The 23900-nt window shown below is 49.6% G+C and overlaps 1 protein-coding gene across 5 annotated transcripts in view; it reads right to left on the bottom strand.

The window, feature by feature from the left end:
- Positions 1 to 2184: 2184 nt before the first annotated feature.
- CRYL1 (crystallin lambda 1) overlaps positions 2185 to 23900 on the bottom strand; it is a 132159-nt gene continuing 110443 nt past the window's right edge. For all 5 annotated transcript variants that reach the window (XM_042920640.1, XM_042917532.1, XM_042918202.1 and 2 more), the window contains exons 6-8: positions 10725 to 10830; positions 3071 to 3177; positions 2185 to 2691 (exon numbers count right to left, since the gene is read on the bottom strand). In XM_042920640.1, the coding sequence (XP_042776574.1) occupies positions 2578 to 2691; positions 3071 to 3177; positions 10725 to 10830 (327 nt within the window). In that variant the 3' untranslated portion in view covers positions 2185 to 2577. The remainder of the gene's footprint in view (positions 2692 to 3070; positions 3178 to 10724; positions 10831 to 23900) is intronic.

Raw genomic sequence — 23900 nt, forward strand, 5'->3', positions numbered from 1 at the left:
TAGCTCCGTCCGCGGTTTCCAGGCCTGCCTTCCTGCCTTCCTCCCAGACCGCAAGCACGCTCTCCGCTGCTCTCAATTTGGAAATTGTAACGTTTTCAGCCCTCACGTGGGAATCGACACACTGGCTCTCTCGACGCTGTCGCGACCGGTCTCTCGCGTTGACCCTCCTCGCCATACATTGCGCACTGTGACAGCTACAGGCCTGGGCCGGGTGTACTTCTGCTGCACGTGTCCCAAGAACAGCACACGTGGGAAAACAGAATTGAAACACATACGTGAACGTGCCCCCACACCGCCCCCACTTGCGTCTTCCACGCCCAAACCACCACGGGGACCACCAGGAAGCTCCGGCCTCGCTCCCTCGTACTGGCCCGCACCATTAGGCTGCATGGCCTCCCTGGGCCCGTTTTTCTTTAATTGCGACGGCCCGTCGATGCCGTGAAACCAACAGGCCGTGTATGACATCCACCGACACCCCACATCCCCCAGCGACGTCATCTTCTTAGCAGGGATCCCAAACCTGGGTCCAGAGACCATGGCGGCCTCCATGGGCTCATGAGAGAAGGAACCAGGCTGGCCCTGATAATAGCGCAGCAATTCCGAGAAGACGAGACGGAGCGTGTGGAAGGGAAAGGAGCGGGAGCCAGAAGCTGTAGGAAGAAGCAGGGCCTTGACTTGCTCAACGAAACAACCTGCCAGTGGGTCACAGAGTGAGCGGTTGAGTCATCAGGGTTTGACGAGTACCTAAAACTTAATCTGATGAAGAGAACGAGCCTTTTCCAAGTTGAAGACTTCCTCCGTGTCTTGCCACATTCCCTTTTTCAGTGAAGTTCAATATCTGGAACATTCAGATCTCCTGCCCCTCCTTCCTAATTTCCTCATCTTCTACGACGGCATCAAAATCTGCACAGTTGCCAGAGCGGACGACTCAGGAAGTCCGGTGTCGTCTTTCTCAGGGCATCACTGATGATCGTCAGCCCCACCCCCAGGAGACCTTCCGAATTCACTGCCTTGTCAGCCCCCACCTAGACCACAACAGGCCCCACCTGCAGCTCAGTCCCTTCTGTTGTCAGGTGGGACTTTCTGAAATCCCAATATGACAGGGCCACTCAGAACCTACAGACCGCTTAGGCTCTGTGTTGCTTTAGGGGAGGTCCACACATTGCTTTGAGCTCGGCACTCTTTCCCATGTGGATCCGGCCCCAGCCCCAGCTCCTCTCCCCAGAGCTCTCTTTCGGGCTTCAGGGAACCATCCCACCTTCCTGGGGCACCCAGCACCCTTCTCCACCCTGCCGCCTCTCCCAGGAAGGCTAGCTGACTCTTCCTTGCTACTCAAGACCGGACTCAGAGGCTGTCTCCTGCGAGGCCTTCCAGGGTACAGCGGGAGGCAGTTAGTTACGATGTCCTTTGTATATGATCCTCTGGCCCTATCCTATTTCATTCTAGCATCTTGCTGTCTCACAGTAAACTTCTGCAAGGCAGACACTACCTGCCTGATGCCCGAAGCCTCACGGCTGCTCAAAAGACGTTATGACATAAACGAATGTGACCGGTGAGTGTCTGTGCACCCCGAGCCAGAAGAACAACCCCCACACGGTTCCTGACTGGGGACGCTGGTTCGAATACCACCCCAGCCTTGAAAAGGTGTCTCCCTACTTCCCAGGTGAAGCTGGGAAGCTGGTCACCCGAACTTGAAAGGCTGGAGGGTCACTGGGTGGGGAGCTGCCGGGGAGCCCTGCAGTGGCATCCTGTGATCCAAGTTATTGTGATGTGCTGGCCTCATGCAGGGTGGGGGGTACTTGGACTGCTATTTGCTAGAGTATTTGGGGAACTGGTGCTAGAACAAGACTCCACATCCAAGAAGATAATGGAGTGTTGGGTGAAACAGCTGTATTTACTGTAGAATTTTGGAGACTTTAGTGTCCTATAGACCTGTGAGTGCCCAAGGGTGGGGCAGTCGGAGGAGTTTCCCAAACACATCTCACCATAGAGCCCCAGGGCACTCACCGTAGAATCCACTTTGGGAAACACTGGCCCCAGACGGTGGATTTTTACTGAGCGGCTGACGAAGGCACCACGACAAAGTGTTTGCTCACTCACTCGTCATGGTCACTAAGAAATAAGTCAATCGTTTTAGAATCAAACACTGGTCTTTCTCAGAAAGACCGGAAGAAAAAAGACGTCTTTATGCAATCAAAAACCTTTATTCAGAATAAGCACTAGCAAAATGAAGGCAGTTGCCTCAGGGCCACGGAGTACTCAGAAGCAGATTTGACGATAATTACGAAAATACTTTGCTACAGATTAAAATACGGAATCACACTAAAAATAAAAGGTGAAGATCCTCAGACGGTTTGCTCCCTTGCTTGCCCAGGTGGCGGGGAGTGACCAGCCCTCGGGCCCAGTGTGCCGGGAACCCGAGGCGGGGACACGATCGGCCCCGCTGCTGTGGCCAGGCCCCGGGTCTCCACGAAGACTGCCCGGCTCCCCACTGGTCCTGACCGGTGGGGTTGGGTGCTGGTGACTCCACCGAACGGGACTCCCGGTAAGGAAGGCCGGTGGCTTCACAGGAAGCTCTTACTGGGACGGCATCTGCCTTTTCAGCTGGGCGAGTCTCTGAAGACATTCGTCCCTCCACCGCCGTCTGGCAGCTAAATGCTCCGGATCCGCGGGAACCTTCAGACACATGGCCTGGGAAAAGGAAGAGAGAAGACAAGACAAAAAATCCCAGAGCGTGCAGAGGAACTAACGTACCAGGAGAGTAACGGTTCCTAGTTATTCAAACTGAGCATTTGCTCTTAAAAACAAAAGCGGCTTAGTAACCCCTCAATTAACATAAACTTTCCGAATCCAAAGAGGCCTGCAGCTCCTCTGAGACCATTCAGATGAGCCACCAGTTCATCGGTCACACTGCTCTAAGGTCTCCCGTGACTGCGACGGGACCGTGGACGCCAAGTCAGGAGTGAGGAACCACCGGGATCCAAGGCCAAGCCCGGCTACAAATAAAACCTCACCTGTGGCACAGGGCTTCCTCTCGGCCTGCACGAGTCTCTCCAAGGGGTCTACGTACCTGGTTAACTTTTTCAACAGTGGCCCCGGAAAACTCTGGAATGGGTCCAAAAGTCTTTAGGACATGTTTCATGCCTTCACTGTATCTGTCACAGTAGCTTAACATACCTGAAATCACGAAAGCAAGAACCCACAATATCAGCAAGAACGCTATAAAACTCCAGATGAAGAAATCTATTCAGAGGGTCTCACCCTAGCTCAGGCTTAGGTTCTTCTCCTGTGGATGAAGAAAAAGTGCAGGGGGACGCCCACCGCAGTCAGCTGGCCCCAGGGAACGAGCGTCCTCACCGATGTCACTATTCAAGCTTTCCATCAGATCTTAAAACCCTGAAAAGTGACGGGGCCCTCGGGCCTCTGTCAGCGCCTCTTACAGACTTTTGGGTTGGCCTGTGCTCCTGCACTGATTTGTAGAATATCACGTTCGGTTCCATTGTCACCAAAAAGGTCTCCAACAATGTGTCTGTAAGGTTACTTCTGTGAATGGCTCGAATGCATTTAAAAAATTTTTTTGACGTTTATTTGTTATCAGTGAGAGACAGAGAGAGACGGAGCATGAGTGGGGGAGGGGCAGAGAGAGGGAGACACAGAATCCGAAACGGGCTCCAGGCTCCGAGGCATCAGCACAGAGCCCGACGCGGGGCTCGAACCCACGGACCGTGAGATCACGACCTGAGCCGAAGTCGGACGCTCAGCCGACTGGGCCCCCCAGGCGCCCCTCGAATTCATTTTCTAAGAACCAAAGGTGTCAACGCTCCCTAAATCCGCCCCCGTCTCGCACTTACTCCCTGAGTCCTAGTTACCACTTTGCTGGGAGTCTGCAAGGTGGCGGGTTCTTGGGCACAGGCTGCATCGACCTGAGCGGCAGGCTCCGCGGGCGCGCCCGCTTCCGCTCTGGCCAGTGGACGGGCGCCCGGCCACCCCGAGCCCCGGGCGGCATCTGTCCCCTGGCGGCGCTGCTCTGCACCTGCTCCTGCGGCTCTGGGGCCCTCGGGAAGCCTGGGTCTCAGGGGCTAAGACGCGACCCTGGGATTCTGGTGGAGAAACCCAGGAAGAAGAGGCTTATCCCGGAGGGGAGGGGGAGAGGGAGAAGCAGCGCGGGCTGGCTGAGGCCGCAGCTGCCATTTCCCGTCAGAGGCAGAGGGGCCCCGGGAGGAAGCCCCAGGCAAGCTGCGCGGCCTCCCGACACGGGGCGGGCTTGCCGGGACCCGCTCTGCGCTCTGCCCGGCGGCGGCGGCGGCGGCGGCGGCGAGCTGCAGGCAAACGGCCAGCTCGGCCCGCGCCCCGCCCCGCGGGCACCTGCGGCCGGGCCGGTGCGGGGACGTGCGCCGGGACACGCGTCAGGTCCCAGGCCGGTCCCAGGTACGTGGACCGGGAGGCGTCTCCCGGCCCGGGCCCCGCCGAGGCCAGGCGCTGAGCCGCCTGCTATTCCGCCTCTGGCCCATTTCCGACATTTTCCAGAACCAGACTCAGTGGTCGGCGAGTCAGGCGGAAGACAGAGCAAGGGAACAGATGCAACTGTGGATTTTGCAGAGATCCCAGAGCGTGGCTCCCACCCACGCCACGAAAAGTGTGTCTGATTAAGTTCAAATAAAAACGACCACCGCCCGACACTCTTAACAGCTTCCTTGGGGGTCTGGTTTTGGTGCGGCTACACTGACGTGAAAGCCTCAATTCACTGGGGGTCCATCTTGGCTCAAATGGTTTCCTTTCTCTTTCAGACAGCTAAAGTTAAACCCAATTTGCTCTTAGAAGAGAAGCTGTTTTCAAGGGTACACATTTCAAGCATACCAACTTTTCTGACATTAGCACCTATAATTAAGTGGTAGATACTGTCGTTGCAAAATAAGGGGTTTCGAATAAAAATAAGGAGTTTTGTCTCCTTTGACGTAAGCATAACTTGACAGTTGGGATTCAGGGAGGCTCCTAAATGTCCTACACTGGCTAGCCATCTTGAATGGCATGGCATTTCTGGAACACAGAAAACAACCCGTGCATTTATTTCCTTTTGAAAATTAAATATCTGCTTCACTTTATCCATTTGTTTATTTATTCGAACTAAAGGTGATAAAATCTAGACGCGAATACAGTGTGTTCCTTTTGGTGGGGCAGAGACACTAGAATCAAGTCAGGTGTAAAGATACCAAATGAGAAGAAAACGGGAAAAATTCCTGTAGCTGAGGACTGCCCGCCTGGAATGGAAGCAGAGGCTCTCAGGGGCCAATTCCACCCCCCACCCTGTGTGAGCAGTAACCCACAGGGCCCAGTGCACATACTGTGCCTCACGTCTAGATTACTTTACATCTGCTGAATAAGTGTTCACCTTTCCCTGTCCCTGCGAAGTCATTTTAGTCTCCCAAGGGCTTTCTAGAACTTTTTTCCCTCTCCCTTTTGTAAAATCTGTCATTTTAAAGGGCACTTATTTCTTCAAACTAGAATACAAGATAGTAAAAATCCTTGTCGCACAATGCATAACTTCCTCCGTACTGTTCAGGAAACCACTGAAAATTTCACTCTTACTAATATAAAAATGCTTTCTGTAACAGGCCCTCGGGCTCTTGGGACAAACAGCCCCGTTGTTTGTGGTGAAGGTAAGGACCGAATAGGGCGCGTGCCTGCAGACCGTCCCCCACCACCTGCAGAGAAGCTGGACACCCCTGGGAGGGCTCGCCCCTTACCCAAGATGCAAGTTCGTGGTGACTTACAGTCACGACCTGCAACGTCCCAGGACACTGATCACTGCTACTGTTGTTTGCAATCTGTCCTCTTCTACGACACAAGTATTAAAAGGAGCGTTTTTACTCCATTTCCACCAATAACTTTGGCTTCTCTACACTATGAAAGGAGGTGCGTGGCAATTATCCCATAATACTAATTTCACTGGAAATGGGGAGGAAAAGAAACCATTTCACCTTCTGTCCTTCTAGTCCAGCCTTCCCTTACATTACTACGAACTCGGGCCTTCGCCTGCATTTTCTCTCCTCCACGTCCTTGCCCTCTGTCCTGTTCAACAATATACTTCCCCAAACTCTCTCGAGCTTAGCTTTTTGGAGGATTTTGAACCTGATTTCTTAAGAGATGCTTATATGGAATAAGAAAAAGTGGGGGAAAGACGTGATTCTCATGAGATTAGAGTCAGCGTGGCTTGCTGCTTTCTAAGTTGGAATTCTTCAGCTGTGAGCCCACAAGGGCAAGACAAGGTGCTTTCTTGAACCTTCAACATAAGCCAAGGTGGGTGGAGAGAGAGAGCGCCTTCCTCTGTTTGCATTTATGCAACAGCCAGCAGGCACACGGTCCTACTGTCACCCGCGGCGGCAGCTACTGAGACGGGCTCTGGGTGTTCAGTTTCTTGGAGAGCCCTGACCGCTACCCACACCAGAGGAGTCTGGTTTTCACACAGCGTATGAACCCGCACCGACGTATGAACCCACACCTACGTGAATTCACCTGCTTTTAAGAGGCAGAGTTTCACAGAACTTATTAAGGAAGATCAAAAAGGCCCCAAAGCACAGAGCAACATCATCTAACTCCCACCTGAGTGAGACCTCACCTGAGGTCAGGGAGGCGGGTGGAGACAGAAACCTACCTGGGGCCCCTTAACTCCAGCAGTTCACCTGTTTCACTGAAACTAACAGCCCTGTGTAAATGAGCCAAACCCAGCAAGTAAGCACCTCAAGTAAAAAAATAATAAATTTTGGGGCGCCTGGGTGGCGCAGTCAGTTAAGCGTCCGACTTCAGCTCAGGTCACGATCTCACAGACCGTGAGTTCGAGCCCCGCGTCGGGCTCTGGGCTGATGGCTCGGAGCCTGGAGCCTGTTTCCGATTCTGTGTCTCCCTCTCTCTCTGCCCCTCCCCCGTTCATGCTCTGTCTCTCTCTGTCCCAAAAATAAATTAAAAACGTTGAAAAAAAAAATTTTTTTTAAATAATAAATTTAAAAAAAAGACAAGCATCTCTACACAGCAGGAAATTTTACAAGGCAGGATGGTAAACATTGGCTTCAACTGGAGGTGATTTCTGGGGCCTGCCGATTCTCAGACAGTCATTCTCCAGGTAGAAGTCAAGTCATGAGGCACCCAAAAAGCTGCTATCAAATGGGGCAGTTCTCTTCGCTGACCCAGTAGTCTGAAAGCTTAGCAAAGAAACCAACCAAACGGTGGAAGTCTGGAGATGTCACTATTCTATTGCAAAAATGCCCTAATCTGTATTCATTCTGTATTTTTTCCTCATGCACTTGTGAATCTTTTGGGGAGAGTTAAAAAGGGAAAAAAAAAACTGGAAGAGTAGTGAATTAAAAAACAAGACAAAACACCGTATGAGCAGAATACTGATTAAGGGACCTCATCTGTGTCAGCCATCGAGACAAACATTTCCATCTGGCTTCATCCTCACAGCACCCCTGAAAGGAGTCCCTGCTGCCAGGCCCATTTGATTGGGGGGGGGGGTGGTACTCGCTTGCAAGAGGCTGGTTAGCTTAATGGTGTTTTGTTTTGTTTTGTTTAATTTTTGAGACAGAAAGACTGTCAGAGTGCTTAGCGGGGGAGGGGCAGAGAGAGAGGGAGACACAGAATCCGAAGCCGGCTCCAGGCTCTGAGCTGTCAGCACAGAGCCCGACGTGGGGCTCGAACTCACAAACCGCGAGATCATGACCTGAGCTGATGCTTAACTGACTGAGCCACCCAGGTGCCCCTAGGCTAGTTAGCTGAGAAATCAGGTAGGAACCCAGGCTGACTGGCTCCGCTGACCAGACCCCCTCTTCAGAGAGTCTGTCCTTGCTGAGGGTGGCTTTTAAATTTTTTTTTTTTTTCAACGTTTTTTATTTATTTTTGGGACAGAGAGAGACAGAGCATGAACGGGGGAGGGGCAGAGAGAGAGGGAGACACAGAATCGGAAACAGGCTCCAGGCTCCGAGCCATCAGCCCAGAGCCTGACGTGGGGCTCGAACTCACGGGCCGCGAGATCGTGACCTGGCTGAAGTCGGACGCTTAACCGACTGCGCCACCCAGGCGCCCCTGAGGGTGGCTTTTAAAATTCAGCCAAAAGGCAAAGTAGGCAAGGTGGCCTCCTATTTTTTAGGTGCTATTAAAGACAAATCCTAAAATATTTTTACCACTTCTAGATAAACTGTAGCTTTAAGACTAATAACCAGCCTTAACCTGAGATGCTGGCTTTAGGAAAACGACATCAGAAAAAAAGAACCCTCTCCGTCCAATCTTGATATATTCTGGATGACACTATGAAGAATAATGAACATTTCCATTGGTTACAAGCCAGATCTTATAACACTCTAACTCTGGTCTTTGGAATGCTCTGAAGTTGAAAACTACATCCGTCCACCATTATCATATTAAGCCAATTAGGTTTTCTTATCATATCTGCTTTGTTTGAAAAATTGTTACGGGCCTCCTTCCTGTCTGCCACACTATTTGGTTCTTGAGTTTCTGGTTTCATTGGCTTCTGTTTCTATTTGTCTGAGAGTCAAAGCTGTTCTCAGCTGTCTCCCTATTGATTTCTCATGATACCTGAGTTATCTTATTATTCTGAAGAAAAGAAAATTACAGAGAAAAACATGGCAGTTATCAAGCCGTGTTGATACGCATGCCAAGTGTTTAAATATGTTTGCCACCTTTAAGGTGCCGGCTGAAAAAGCATTTGAAATTCTCCCAGACTTTATTTTAATGATACTTCAAAACCCTCGTTTCACTTTTAAAGAAAGAGGCCTCTTTCTTTACATTATCCTCCTGTGTTCAACTGTCCTCCTGCCACAAAAGTAAGATGCTCGTGCTAGGACAGAGTTCCCTGTTCCTGCAGCGGCTCTCAGCCACGCTCATTTAAGGAAGAGTCAAGTCAGGTATTGAACCCCATCTGCACGACCCGCAAGGCACCGTATGCGCACCTGCAAGATTACGTCTGGCGAAACTGCCCCAACATATTCACTGGAAGTCATACTTCATTAATTACGGTGGTAGCAACGTGGATGGAACTGGAGAGTGTGATGCTAAGTGAAATAAGCCATACAGAGAAAGACAGATACCATATGGTTTCACTCTTATGTGGATCCTGAGAAACTTAACAGAAACCCATGGGGGAGGGGAAGAAAAAAAAAAAAAGAGGTTAGAGTGGGAGAGAGCCAAAGCATAAGAGACTCTTAAAAACTGAGAACAAACTGAGGGTAGATGGGGGGTGGGAGAGAGGGCAGGGTGGGGATGGGTATTGAGGAGGGCACCTTTTGGGATGAGCACTGGGTGTTGTATGGAAACCAATTTGACAATAAATTTCATATATTGAAAAAAAAATAAAAAAAATAATAAAATAAAAAATAAATAAAAGCTAGAGGCTTATAAAAAAAAAAATTACGGTGGTGAAAACTGAAGCATTACCAAAACATCGTGGAATCACAAAACCTCAGTCAAACAGACTCCTGATTTCCAGCTTCATTACAGGCATCTCTGCTCAGTATCTAAACATCCTGCCAGGTGGGCAACCAGCCCCAACTGCTCTATTCACCATGCGCAGCATGGCCCTCTCCCTCAACGTCAGCCCCAGGAACTAGAAACTTCCTGCCATGTGCTGAGCCCAAACCTGTCTGTCTGCCACGTCCACGCCCACAAAAGACACCCACGCACGTACACACACACTTCTCCACTCACCTTCTTCTGGATAAGTTCCAGTTTCTCAGTATTTCAATTAAGTGTGGACCGTTGGAGCTAAATACAACACTTCCTTTCTCTCCCTACATACGTTTTACAGGTATAATATAAATATTAAAATAACATGGCAATAATTATGTATGAAAACTATAACAACACAGAAAGGCAAAGAGGTAATAAAAGTTACCTGTAATTTCAACACTAAGAGATAGCAGGTACTGATGACATTTAGGTGATATTTGCCTAGATTTTTATTCATAGCATTTTAAACTTATTTTGTTTCAGTCTAGTGTAGGTTTCAGTGCTTGTTTTCCGAATGGCGTCTTGTTTCTGATTGACTTGAAGTGTGGCTGACAGTTTCATTCTTGGAAGCTTCTCACCTTTCTCAATCTATCTTCCTGTTAAGAGTCACTAGATCGTGGGCTCGGCCCTACTTCCCCAGACCCTCTGAAGTCGGCTTCAGTCGGCTTCTGAAGTCGGGGTGACTGGCCTGGCCCGAGCACCGCCCGTGCCCAGCGCAGCCCCCTCCCCTGCAGAGGCGCCTCCCCCCTGGCTTCCCAGCCTCCTGGCGGGAAACCTCCAGCTCCAAATGTCACACTTAGAAGTTGCTCAGATTTAGGCAGGAGAGACGTACGGCATTTCCCTATCTGTTCTCCTTGCCTCTGTAAACAGCCGCATCATCCTTCTCAGGAGAACACAACTTTCTGGGTAACGTGGCAAAGTCTCCATGACCACACGTATCTGTCTTTCTCTTCCTTCCCGCCTGAGTGCCCTCTGCCGCGCAGAGCCCTGGGGTTCATGGATACCATGTGGACTGACATCTCAGGACACTACGATCTGTCGCAGCCCCCGTCTGTGAATTACCAGGGCTGGCCGCCGTCTCCTTCATATGATACTGTTTCTGTCCAGTTGTTTAAAAACAAAAAGGCAAAACTGTACTGTTTACAAAACCCCTAAAAACGCTAAACAGCACAGAACTCCCATCTTAGCCCTACGGAAGCAAAGCGTACCTTCTGCATTGAGATGCATAGTTTCTAGGGGTCCGATGAACGCATACCGCATGCCCAGGCCATCTGACATGACAAGGTCAAGGTCGCTCGGAGACACTATTCCTTCCTAAATGGAGAAAATGGGGCAGCACACAGATGAGTCCTCTGGAGAAACAACGTTCTTGCCATCACTTTCAAGCTGACTCCTTTGGAGCACAATCCCAAAATACTCTCCAAAGCTCCAGAATAGTATTTTCATTCTACATGTGTTTCACAGGTTTTGCGTGACAAAACTGTAACATATAAACAGATCCTGAAAAGAGAATATTTTGTGAGAGGGTCAAATACCAACTCGCTTTTTCCAGAGCTGCAATCAAGCTCCCATGTTATGCGTCAATCTCCACTGTCTTCCGTTCCCTACCCTAAAAGCTATGTGTCACTCGCAGCTTTGGAGAAGGGGGACAGGGTGAAGGGAAGGGAGAGAAGAGCGAGCAGGGCACTGGTGGGAAAGCACAAGAAGGACCTTCCACATATTAGCCTGAGATCTGGACGCTACGACTGGAGCCATGAAAAGAACTGAAGAGTCATCCTCCAAGCTTTGCCCGCCTGCAAGCCCAGCCCTGTCCAGCTTTTAATGAGTTCATAAAAATGACATCCTTTGATGAAATGCAGCTTAGAACCGGTGTTGTTTGCAAGGTGGGGCCCTGGAATCTTCTGCAAATGTGGACTGCAAAGCAAGAGGCAAGCTCTCGTGCGTTCAGGTCAGACGTCAGATTGGCCATCTGCGTTACTTGGCCTTTCTTTGCACAGCCTCGACCTCTCACGGCTTTTGGAATGAGCAGGGACGCATAAGCACATGCATGCGTGATCCAGGAGGCCACGGCCAGTTGAGTCTCCATCCCAGGATATCTTCACCTTGGGCAATTCAGCTGTCAGAAGGCAGATGGGGGGTGGGGGGGTGGGGGGGGGGAGGGGGAAGGCCGTCAGATTTCCCCCTGGGTCTTTGCTGGTCAGACTGCTAGAATTACTGTGAAGTCTCCAGTTCCTTTTTCCTGACTGGTTTCTCTCACACAGAGCACAGTGAAGACAGATGCTCCTGCCTGACAGCTAGGCCACGTCTACCTTCCGTTAAGAAGCCGCCGAGTGCGCCTGCATGGCTCACAGCCCTTCCCTGGGCAGCCTTGCTGGCCCCCAGTCCCCAGCCGGAGGGGAGGACGGAGCGCTCTGCTGCGGAAATCGCAGTCCTGCCCACACGCCCAGAGGCACACCAGGCACGTGCACCCACCCGGCCCCCAGGAACAGGCTCACACAAGTGGCCCACCCTACCCCACCTCTTTTGCTCTGGAGCAAATCCTGTCCTTCCCTTGGAAGGACAGTCTGTTGTCCTGTTGAGAGGATGTCCCTGTGGCAGAGGAAAGCTTTCATCACAGGGCTTCGCCAGGCCCTCTGGCCAAGGAGGAGGCTTGTTTGGCCTCTAGGCAGCCCCGCGAGGTCTGGGCTAGGCTCTCCCCGCTCAGGAACTGGAGGCTAGAGCCCGCCCCTGCTGTCCTTCCTCCTCCTCCTCCTCCAGGGACTCTGCAACATCACTACTTTCCAGACTTCAGAGTCACCCACAAGGTTGAGCGAGGAAGCAGATTTGTTTCCTCTACCTCCATCACTGCATCAGCTGCTGAGGGAGAAAACACCGGTGTCTCAGGTCCCTAGGGGTGCTTGGACCACCACGGCGGTGCTGGAAGGGACCAGAAAGGGGCTGGGGCCAAAGAACCAAAAAGAGCCACCCACGAAGGGCAAGTACCATTTAGGCATGCCTGAGGAACTCTGTTTGAAAGAACTGCTTTCCATCTAGTTTTGTGGGGGGGGGGGGGGGGGGGGGGAGGGGGCGGTAAACAAACAAAGATGTGCATGAACCTACACACGTGGTTTAGAGAAGAATTACAAAGCACACCTCGCCCCCACCTGCCAACACTACCATGCTGGTCTTCCTGGCTGCGTCCTCCTCCCTCCCTCCTGGAGGCAAACATCCAGATTTTTGTAGTAACTATTTCTCTACTTTTAAGATTTGCCATCTATGTTTATGTTCCTGAAGCAGAGCTGCGTTTTGCCTATCTTCCTCTTCAAAACGGACTCACGCTGTGCGTTCTTTTGTGACTTGCTTCCTTCACTCCACTCGATGCTTTTGAGCTTTACCTGTGTTGTGTGCAGCTGCGGTCTGGCCTCCCCTGTTGACATATAAAATCACAGTTTACTAATCCAACCTACTGCTCACAAATATTTGGGAACATTCTTGCTCCTGGCCCGTGGGGCACGCATCCAAGAGGAGAGCGGCTGTCCTACGGCACACAGAGCTTCGACTCGACTGGATGATGCTAGGTGCTTTCCAGGGGGGTTGTACCCGTGCTCATTGCCTCCGGCAGTGTATGTGGGTCCCCGTCGCTCTCGGCAACCTCTCCAACACTTGATGGCGTCACCCTTGCAAGGCGCCGCTAGTCTGCTGGGCTATCTCGCTGTCTCACCAGGTTTCCTATCCGTTTGAAATCATCCTACCAAATGTTCAGCTGGACTGCTAAGGAGACCAAATTAACTGATTCAGTTTACTCAAATGCCAACAAGTTTTACCCCTCTTCGCTTCTGGTAGCGAAGCTTTTAAGTGGGGAGGGGGCAGCAACAAGGAGGCAACGCTACACAAAAGGTCCAGAGTAATGTCCGGAACTGTCAAGAAACCGATTGTTGAAAGGACTCCCCCGCCTTCCTCTCCCTCCTCACCCAGCTCTCAGGGCCGGAAGGGTGGCTTTGGGTCCCCTCCCCAGGCTGCCTAAAAGCATTTGCTGTAGCATTCCTGCACCCTGTGAGCTCAGGAATGCTGTGCAAGGCAGCCAGGCGAGAGCTCTGCACACTCTCCTTCGCCCTCCCCCGGGGTCCAGGTCAACATCCCAAACAGCCTCAAGGAGTGCTCGTCAAGGGACAAGGAGTGCTGTGTCCCTACAGCACTCAGACTGTAAAGGATGCAAATATGGACGCTACCTGCCACTTGCAATGCTTTTCGCCTCTGCTGTCTTCCTCTAAATACTGTGTTCAGCTGACTTCCGAAGGGCTTCAAAACACCCCAAAAGTGAGCCACCCACGAGTAGTAATTTTTGATCTGTAAGTATGTGAGCTAACAGTGACCCCGACTAAATAAAGCCTTAGAGGGATTCTCCACACTATGGTACCACACGGGGGGCGGGGGCAGCCACACTCTCCTCCAGTTCCCACACGTTCTCCAAAATGACCATCTGTGTCTCATCACTTACTCTTCATTAGTTGAACAAATGGGAAGAGGGAAAGAGTTTTAGTATCTTCTCTTCCTAAATCCTTCTCTCTGCCCCATCTGGATTTTCTGAGGTAGATTCTCTAAGTTTGAGTCTTTACCCAGAAGCCGAAACCAGAGAAAACAAATGGTCCTAAGCAGTCATTCAGCTGCACTCAGCACTGAGCCAAAGGTTCACACGAGGGCATTTTGCAGCTCAGAGTGCTTAATTTTGTGGTTAAGCTCCACTCCACCCGGGTCCTTAGTGACATCTGTGGTCTTGATGCTAATATTCTCAATAACAATTACAACTGATAATCACAGTGGCAGAAAGAGGTGCTTGAGTTGGTCATACTGAGCTGACAATCAGTTCCTTGGGAACAGGTGGCAAGCTGCACGCCCGTTGGAAGAGTGAAAGCCTGCCCCACTCCGGCGTGTCCGTGCCTCAACGAACATTCGTCAGTTCAGCCATCAGCACTTCCTCCATTCTGTGGCGAAATTCTCAAGACACACGGACAAAGAAAAGCCCCGAGTGGTTGAAAGATTCCAAAAACTCATACAGAGCAACAAACACTAGACCCCTGTTAGTTTAAAATCTGGTTTGCGGGCACCTGGGGGGCTCAACCTGTTGAGCATCTGATTCTTGATTTCGGCTCAGGTCATGATCTCAGGATCATGGGACCGAGCCCCGTGTCCAGCTCTGAGCTGAGTGTGGAGACTGCTTGGGATTTTCTCTCTCCCCCTCTCCTCCCCCCCCCCCCCCCCACTTGCTCTTTTCCTCTCTCTCTCTCTAAAATTAAACCACAGGAGCACCTGGGGGGCTCAGTCAGTTAAGCGTCTGACTTCGGCTCAGGTCATGATCTCATTGTTCATGGGTTTGAGCCCCGCGTCGGGCTCTGTGCCTACAGCTCGGAGCCTGGAACCTGCTGCGGATTCTGTGTCTCCCTCTCTCTCTCTGCCCCTCCTCTGCTCACACTCTGTCTCTGTGTCTCTCTCTCTCCCCAAAAAAATAAACATTAAAAAAAAATTAAAAAAAAAAAAAAAAGAAAGAAAGAAAACACAAGATACCATGATACAAACTGTAAGTACAAGTAAAGTTTTGGGGATGCATCAGGCAGGATCCCACCAGAGAGAGAGACCTCATAGGTTATATACACGTAAAGACATTTATTTTGAGGGACAGGCCTGTGTGATTGAGGGCGCTGATACGTCTGAAATCTGCAGCAGGAGCTAAGGGTGGGAACCTCAGTTCTGCTGTTAAGGCCTTTCAATTGATTGGATGAAGCCTTCCCAGGGGATTGAGAAAAATCTCCTGTACTTAAAGCCAACGGATTATAGAAGTTAAACTAATCACATTTACAAAATATCTTTATAGCAACATCTAGCCTATGTTTGACTGAATATGTGGGCACTCTGGCCCAGCCAACATGGCCCTCACCAGTGGACACAAGTTCAAGGCATGGTCCTCACCTTCAGATGGCTTGGATCTAGCCTTTGTTTGTGAGGCGGGGAAAGGAGAGAAGACACATCAAATGGCCCGCAGTAGGCCAAAGGGTGATCTGGTTTTCTGGACAAGGAAGAAGAAGGGGTCTGGCAGTACTGAGGCATGAATCTCCTGGGACGACTTCCCCTACTGATTAGCAGCTACACACAGTTATTTTGCCTTCTCGCTGATCGTCCCATTATCATATTAAATTTTGACTGGATTCACGTATTTTTTGCACGCCCTCACTTTCATTTACTTTTCTCATTTTTCTTCATGCCACCTTTCCTTGTCCACTTCTTTTTTCACTAATCTCCAACTTCTGCTTTTCTTCTGTTTTGTGTTGCTCTACTTTTCACCATACCCAGACCTGAATTTTCAGGTTTTTCTTGTGCAAACACTGCTTTAACTTGGCTGCCGCCACCATCACCGCCAGGAACACAGATACACTACGGAGGAACCCGCACTAGGCCATGCACAAGTCCTTCTGCCCCTCCCAATCAGAGCTGTTGAGGCTTCCATCCACTGTCTCAACTGAAAACCAAGAGCCAGAAAAAAGGTTTATCTTAGGAAAATGTCATAGTGAAAAGCAACAAAAAAGGGCACGAAGGAGCCAGTGGGCTTCTTTTATTTTACCATGACTCTGGTCAGAGAGGCCAAGGAGCAGGGGTTACAGAAAGAGAGCCCACCTCAATCTCTAATTAGAGCAAGGACGGAACAGAGGTAAATCTCAGTGAGCTCCCCGCCTGCAAAGACGTTTCGGGGATGGGCTACACGAGAATACTCACTGACGTGGAAATAACTCAAGTAGGAGTGAGGGGTTCTGGACTCTCTTTTTTTAGAAACCTCCAACTCAAGTCCTGGTGACTGCTAGAGAAAGTAATACAGATTTTGAAGTGTAAATTAAGAACTATCATGCTGGTTCACAGTTTTTCTCATGAGAAATGAACTAGAACCATGAGTTAGTTCCCTCCGTCCACAGACACGTATATACTTTGGTTTTCTACACTCTTTGACAGGCATTACTTCTCCTTCATGCGACACGAACCTGGCTCTAACCATCCCCACCAGAGCAACCTTCCAGAGAGAAGGCGAGGCAAATGCAAGATTGTAAGTGCTGAGAAACAAAAGCCTGCTAAGTGTGGTCCCACTGCTACTCAAAGGCTTGTAGCCAGCTTTGTGAGCTACTCGGCCTCTTGCCACAACCTACAAGTTTTCTTGGAAGCGAGGCATAAACATTCCTGCAGAATGACTCGGGCAAATTTTGCTAACTCGCGGGAGAGCCGACCGAACACCACATCTGGCTGATGCAATAGGACGCTGATTCATAAAACACCCAGTGTCCAGAGCCTGCTGAGAGGGTGCTCAGGGGAAAGGAGATGAGGGGGACAAGGCGGACCATACCGGGTAGGTGGTGACAGGTTACCGCCTCACAAACCAGGTAAGTTTGTGAGGTCAAGCCCCGCGTCGGGCTCTGTGCCGACGGCTCGGAGCCTGGAGCCTGCTTCGGTTCTGTGTCTCCCTCCCTCTGCCCTTCCCCCACTCGTAGTCTATCTCTCTCCATCTCTGAAAAATGAATGAACGTTAAAAAAATTTTTTAATGAAATGTCAGGAAGCCATTAAAAATGGAAACTCAAGAAGTACTCTTAATAGAAACTAGACAGGAACACAGAAAAATAAAAGCAGTTGACTGCTTTAGGGTAGGGGAAACGTAAGTGGTATTTTTGCCCTTTGAATATTCTTCAAATTCAAGTGTTTAAATGGAACCAAACAAAAAACAGGAAAGAGAAAGACAGGAAAGACTTTGTCCTAATACAAGGGATGCTGAAGGACTCTTTAGGCCCCAGGGAGTAATAATTCCCTGGTGTGTCTTTTCCTACTGTGCCGTGCTTATAACAATGCTTTCAGGAAGAAAAACAGTAGTATTTTTTTAATGTTTGTTTATTTATTTATTTATTTTAATTGTTATTTATCTTTGAGACAGAGACAGAGCAAGAGCAGGAGAGGGGCAGAGAGAGAGAAGGGGACACAGAATCCGAAGCAGGCTCCAGGCTCTGAGCTGTCGGCACACAGCCCGACCTGGGGTCAAACTCACAAACTGCAAGGTCATGACCTGAGCCAAAGTCGGACACTTAACCGACTGAGCCACCCAGGCGCCCCGTCAATAGTATTAAAGATTCTGAAAGAAAAGGAAGAGACTTGACCTGAGAACAAACACAGCAGAAGGAATCCCCCTTCTGTGCAAACGTTAAGTGTGCAAGGGCAGTGGTCCTCAGGGGAAAAAGTGTTCACAAAGAGGTTTGTGAACACAGAGGAGTGTAAGTGCCCCATCCAGGACCAGAAGCACAGCCCAGGCCCGTCTCTGCCCGCCCCTCCTTTGCAATTCCAGCAGTTTCCTGCTCCCATGTCCCCGGTCACAGGCTGGCCTCCTGCCCAGCGTCTGCCTGCCCCTCACGAAGGAGGCCAGGTGACAAGGCTGCACCATTTGTCACCTGCATCCTCCCTTCTCCACCTTTTCTCTTGGGGTCCCCCTCCCCCCTTCTCTCCTCCATTCTCCCCTCTATTCCACTGCCTGTTACCTTTCCAGCTCACACTGGTGGAGCTGAGATCCAGGATTACCTGATGGCGACGATAAGTAGGGTAAGAGCATTTTAGTTGAGTTTTTTTTAAGGGTTGTTAAAGTACTAGCATTGAAGCTTTTACTTTAAACACTATTAAAGTAATCCAGGCATGCCAAGCAGGTTGTTAAAAAATGGAGTATGGGTTGATGTTTTCATTATGTTTGTCTGTTAATAGGTCTGGAGGTGTCTCTAAAGTAAATGAGTGGGAGCTCTCCTTTCATTAGGGCTCTGCTGCTTGCCAGTGTGGCTGCTCAAAGCAACCTCCCATAAAACAGTAAATAAATCCTATCATAAAAACTGTCGACTTCTTACAGACCATTGCGACTAGAAGGAATTCTAATTAACTGATGAGTCCCAGCCAGCAAATAAAGCTTTCAGAGGCAAGAAAACTCCAGTTTCCTCAGTGGCTTCCGTCTTCCCTGGACTGCTCTGGAGAGAAGGCATCCCAACCTACGAAGCTTCTTCAGTGTGTCCACGGCTGACTCCGAGACGCTCATGATGTCAGACAGAAGCTCGGGAGAGTGGAGACGGCCGGAGCTCCACGCACAGGGGGGCCCGCGGCCCCCCACCCCCACGTGCTCCGAGATGTCGCCCTGCATTGGGCTCTGCACTGGGGCCTGCTTGAGGTTCTCTCCTTCTCCCTCTGCCCCTCCCCCCTTGCACACACACCCTCGTGTTCTCTCTCTCTCTCTCTCTCTTAAGTAAACAAACAAACAAACAAACAAACACTTGCTGAGTCATGGGTGTGGCTTCTGGTACAGTCCTGGGGCATAGCCTTAGTGTCCTTTGAGGGCTGCAACATGGATGGAAAGCACTGCCTTCTCCTGGGATCTCTGAACAAGCCACTGCTAGGAAGCTCTCTGAATTTAAGCCAAGGTGAAAGCACGTCTCAACCAATCTGGAAAATGGTCCTGGTAAAGGAGGTGACGCACATGCTCCAAAGGCCCTGCACTCCCAATACGTGCCAGCAAGTCCCACTGAGAAAGGGAACGGAGCCCAAGAAAACGACAGTTGTGACAGATCCGTGACCGCCTTTGGGAAAACTTTACGGGGTACAAGAGGTAAGAGAAAGCCAAGAGAGCTGTTCAATGTCTTTGGGTGACGAGCTTGCTGCCACAGAGAGGCTCTGGAAGGCAAAAAGATAGGCCAGGAGGCCACAGGGACAGTGGACCCAGGGCGTGTGAATGAGGTGGAAAGGTGAGCGTGCTTCAGGTGCTGGAGGGGTGGGAGACCGTTCCTTCAGCCTCATCAATACCGAGGTCTGGGCTCTATTCACAAGAGGTCGAACAAAAATGCAGAAATGGCAGAAAAATGTCTTGAGAAAAAGTTCTGCTGGGCAAATTTTGCCCTGGTGAGAAAGTTAAAAGAAATGCACAGAACAGGCCACACTGCGGAAGGGAAGCTGGAGGACCCCATGCACGTTGTGCCTGAAGCCGAGTGGATGAGCACAAAAGAAGGAAGGACAATGTGAGGCAGGCGAGGGCATGGCAAGACCCAGGGCAGGACGGGAAATGAGAGGGAACCTTCCTGTGTGAGGCCAGGAGACCAGCCCAAGGCTGGACGCTGAAGGGAGGCCCAGGCCAGGAATGAACTAGGCGGAGAGAGGTGGTGTCACTTCTGGAAGGACACGAGGCCCAGGGCAGGAGGCAGAAGTTCCCGGACCCCACACTCAGCCAATAGGACTGCTGCAGGCCGGTTCCTTTCAACCACAAGGAGGTTCAGTCAGACTCTTTATCCATTATCTCTTTAATTTAAAAAAAAACTAAAATTTTCAGTTTGAATTTTAAAACACCTACGATGTAGAAAGCCCTACGGTTGAGGGTGCGGCACAGAGGGCAGAACCCTGGGTCTTTCTGGGCTCCTTCAGTTTCCCTTTGCATGACCGCCTTCTACGTGACTCTTCTTGCCAGGTACATAGGCAGATGTCGTCAATGTCTGAACCGTAATATTTTGCTCAATCAAGCCTCAGCTTTTTCCTGCTGGACACATTCCAGGTGAGCCGTAGCCTGGAGCAGTCCACAGCATTTCCAACACCTTCCCCCCGCAGAAAAATCGCTCACACAACCCCACCTTCCAACTGCCTGGAAGCGACTGCTTTGAACATGCTTTCTCTTGTCAAGCCTCTCAAGCCACAAGACTACGGTTGCCTTTCCTGGTCCCAGAGCCTGTGGAACAAGTGACAGCCTGATTCTGCTCTCTTTTCTTCTTTTCGGCCTTACTTCCCTGTCTTGTACCGTTTTTCTTCCAGAGAGAAGGCTGAGGGATTGGCAGGGAATGAACATACTTGGTCACGGGGGGACATTTATGGAAAAGAGCCATCAGTGAAACTACGGGTGTCCCCAGGCTGCCAAGAAACTATAGGCCACGGATATATGGCTTCCCACGCAGAATGCTGGACGTGTGGGAAGTAAAGTTCCTGAGAATTAATGTGAACTTGGAGAACGGAACCTACACTAATACTGGTCTATAAAAGGAGAGCAGAAATCCGATGACTGGCCACTTGCCCATGATCACAGCACATGTGAGACATGTACGAGGTAGTTATAGTAGAACACTTATGATCTGGGGCCATCTTCCCCCATTAGTTCCCCTGTGTGTCTCTCATTCCGTAGAAAAAGCTTGCTGTACGTTCTCCACGAAGCAGTTCACGACAAGGCAGGCTGCTCGTTCAGCTGGCCGACAACACAAGACCAGGAGCACAGGTCACGGGTGCACCTGATTTGCAAACACCAGGATGCTGCTCAATTCGGTGTCACTCCTGGAGAGACATGCCTCTGTTCACACAGGCCCATGACTAATAAGAGGAAAACCTGGCCACAGTCTGCATCCCTGCTCCGGAAATCAAAAGGCTACAGGACGGTGCGGATGCTACGTGTGTGGCCAGCACAAGGATGACTCCGTCTGGACATCCATGCCTGAGCCACAGGGAAGGCCGGCTTCGATCTGGAATGACGACTTCCAACTCCCAGGCAGTCACGGCCCAGCATTCTTTTCCTCCGATGTGTGTGTGTTTTCATTAAAAGTGAATTAAATCCTTTTCTTAAGTTGACTTTCACATAACTTCTGGGATAACCAGAGGTATTCACTGTCACAAAACTAGGACTGGAAATCATAACTTATAAAGTGACCAGGTGACAGTCTCTCCACTAAGCAGAAGCTGCATGTTTATCTACCGTGAGCCTGAGTCAGATATAGAGCATCAGACACAGAAAAACACGGAAGGAGAAAAGACAAATAAAAACGACAGCAGAATACACTATTTCTCCCTAAAATTAAGACTGCATCAACTGAAAGTTAAATTAGTATTTAATGTTCTGTTAAGGAAGAAAAATGCCGCCCATAAAACTAAGATGTTAAAATGTAAACATCTTAAGATAAAAAGTTCATCTTAAAACAGATGAAATACAACCCATCAAGACTGTGAGGCCAGGGTCTCCCTGGGAGGGAGCGACGGCTTCTCCGACTTTGGGCAGCTTACGAAGGTCTGCAGAGTTTATTAAAATACAGAGTCTGGTTCTGCAGGTCCGGAGTGGGATCTCAGATGGTGTATTCCTAACAGGCTCCCGGGTGAGGCCCTGCTGCCTTCCGGGAGCCCCACTTGTGTAGCCAGGATGTGAGTTTTTCAGCTCAGAGCTAACACACTGGTGGCAGCTGTGGCGTCCAAAAAAATTACACCGGATTCAGGGAATCAGAAAACTCTGTCATCGTTACTGTCACAACAACCCATAGCACTTACTAAACCATTACCATATGCTAGGCATGTTCTAAGCCCTTTACATACATAACCCCATCCAATCCTCATCACATCCTGATGAGAAACAGATTCACTTACAGGTGCAGACACTGAAGCACAGAAGTGACACAGCTGTGAATCCCCACCAGACTGCGGAATGTGGATCAAATCACCTAACCTCTTGAGCCAGTGTCTTAATCTGTAAGGGCAAAAATAACAATGCACCTCTCATCATTTTAAGATGGGATGATCTGAAAATATCTGTAAACCATGAAGAATATACAGGAAAGTGCTTTGTAAACTTTTAAATACCATACAAACTGAAGTCACTGATGAGTAAATGATCCTCAGGGGTTCGCTGTACTGACTCCTAATTCCTGTGTTAGAGTCTCAATAATTAAATTCCACAGAAAACCCTCAATGCGTTTATCACAAAAAGTTTCCTCTGTTAATTTTACTACATGAGATCTGAGATATACTTTATTAACTGAACAATTCTTCATAACAGGAATTAGATTCAGATCCCATAAACTACACCTACCTGGCAAGAAAACAAGAACTGAATTTTTGCAGCCCAGTGCATGAGGAACAGAAATTCAGCCTCACGATTACATTGCTCAGAAGCGTGAATAAAACCCAAGATAAGCAATTTCCAAAGCTCATTACCAACACATTCCAACAGGCTGAGAATCTGCTGATGGCTTCGTGATTCACTCCAGCTCACCTCCACCTACCCTACCTGGATGGGGCAAGAATTTATGGGCAGTACAAGCTCAGCTATTGTCTGGGAGAGGGTTTATCATCACAACACAACTTCCTTTATTGTGATATTAGCTTAAGAGTATTGACTTGAACTCACATTCCTGGCCAACAGGATCTTGTCCCCCAGTGACCTAATCTTGGGCTACTAGACTATAGCCGGATTTGTCCTTCTGGCAGTTCCAAGCCTACGAGGGCTGCTCCCCCCCAATTCTGAGCCAAACTGGAAGGGGAAGAATGGGGTGGGCGTCTGTGAGACAATACAACAGAACCCAGCAACCTTGTTCCCTTATATACCTCGCTCCCATCTTGCTCCCAGACAGCCCTTGTCCTTGCCGAGCATACATGGCTGTGTGGGGACAGACAAAATCACAGGCGATGACAGGACAGTATGTCATGATCTAGGCTGCCGTGAAGACAAGGTGTGTCTTATTCCCAGCACTTTCTCTTTCTGACCTGGAAATGGTGCCTGCAGCTCCTCTCCCCCTTCTCGAATGGACAGGCCTCCACAGGAGCCTCCCTTACCTTTTTCTGCCCCACCTTTCTTAGAATTTCTCCTCCATGCTCGGCTACAAGTAGTAAAATATGCCCTCCAGTTGGTGAATGAAACTGAAAACGGGAACACTATAAAGAAAATCCACGAAACAAAAAGTGGCTTCTTCAAAATAATCAGTAAAATTAACAAAGCTCTAGCAAGACTGACAAGGATACAAAGAGAGTGGACACAGATGCCCCACATCAGGAACAAGACCAGGCATATCACTACAGACCCTGCCAACAACTTTATGCTCACGAACTCAACAACTCAGAAGAAACGGAACAATTTCTTAAAAACCACAAACCACCAAACTCAACCAAGATGAAACAGACAGCCTGAATGGTTCTTATAACCATTAAAGAAGCTGAACTTGTAATTAAAAACCTCCTGGAGGGATGCCTTGGTGGCTCAGTCAGTTGAGCGCCCGTCTCTTAATTTTGTCTCAGGTCACAATCCCAGGGTCGTGGGATCGAGCCTGGCATCAGGTTCCAAGCTCAGTGTGAAGCCTGCTTGAGATTCTCTCTCTCCCCGCACTCTTGCAAGTACAGTAAATAAATAAATAAACAAACAAATAAATAATAAATAAATAAATAAAAACCTCCTGGAAAAGAGGTTTTTCTCCAGGCCCAGGTGGTTTCACTGGAGAATTCTACCAAACATTTAAAGAATTAACAAAATGTTATAATCTCTTCCAGAAAAGAGACGGAGAGAAAACTTCCCATTTTATGCATTATTACCTTGTTATCTAATAAAGTGTTACCTTGATATCAAGTAAAA

Source organism: Panthera leo, chromosome A1 (genome assembly GCF_018350215.1).
Source record: "Panthera leo isolate Ple1 chromosome A1, P.leo_Ple1_pat1.1, whole genome shotgun sequence".
Taxonomy (NCBI): Eukaryota; Metazoa; Chordata; class Mammalia; order Carnivora; family Felidae; genus Panthera; species Panthera leo.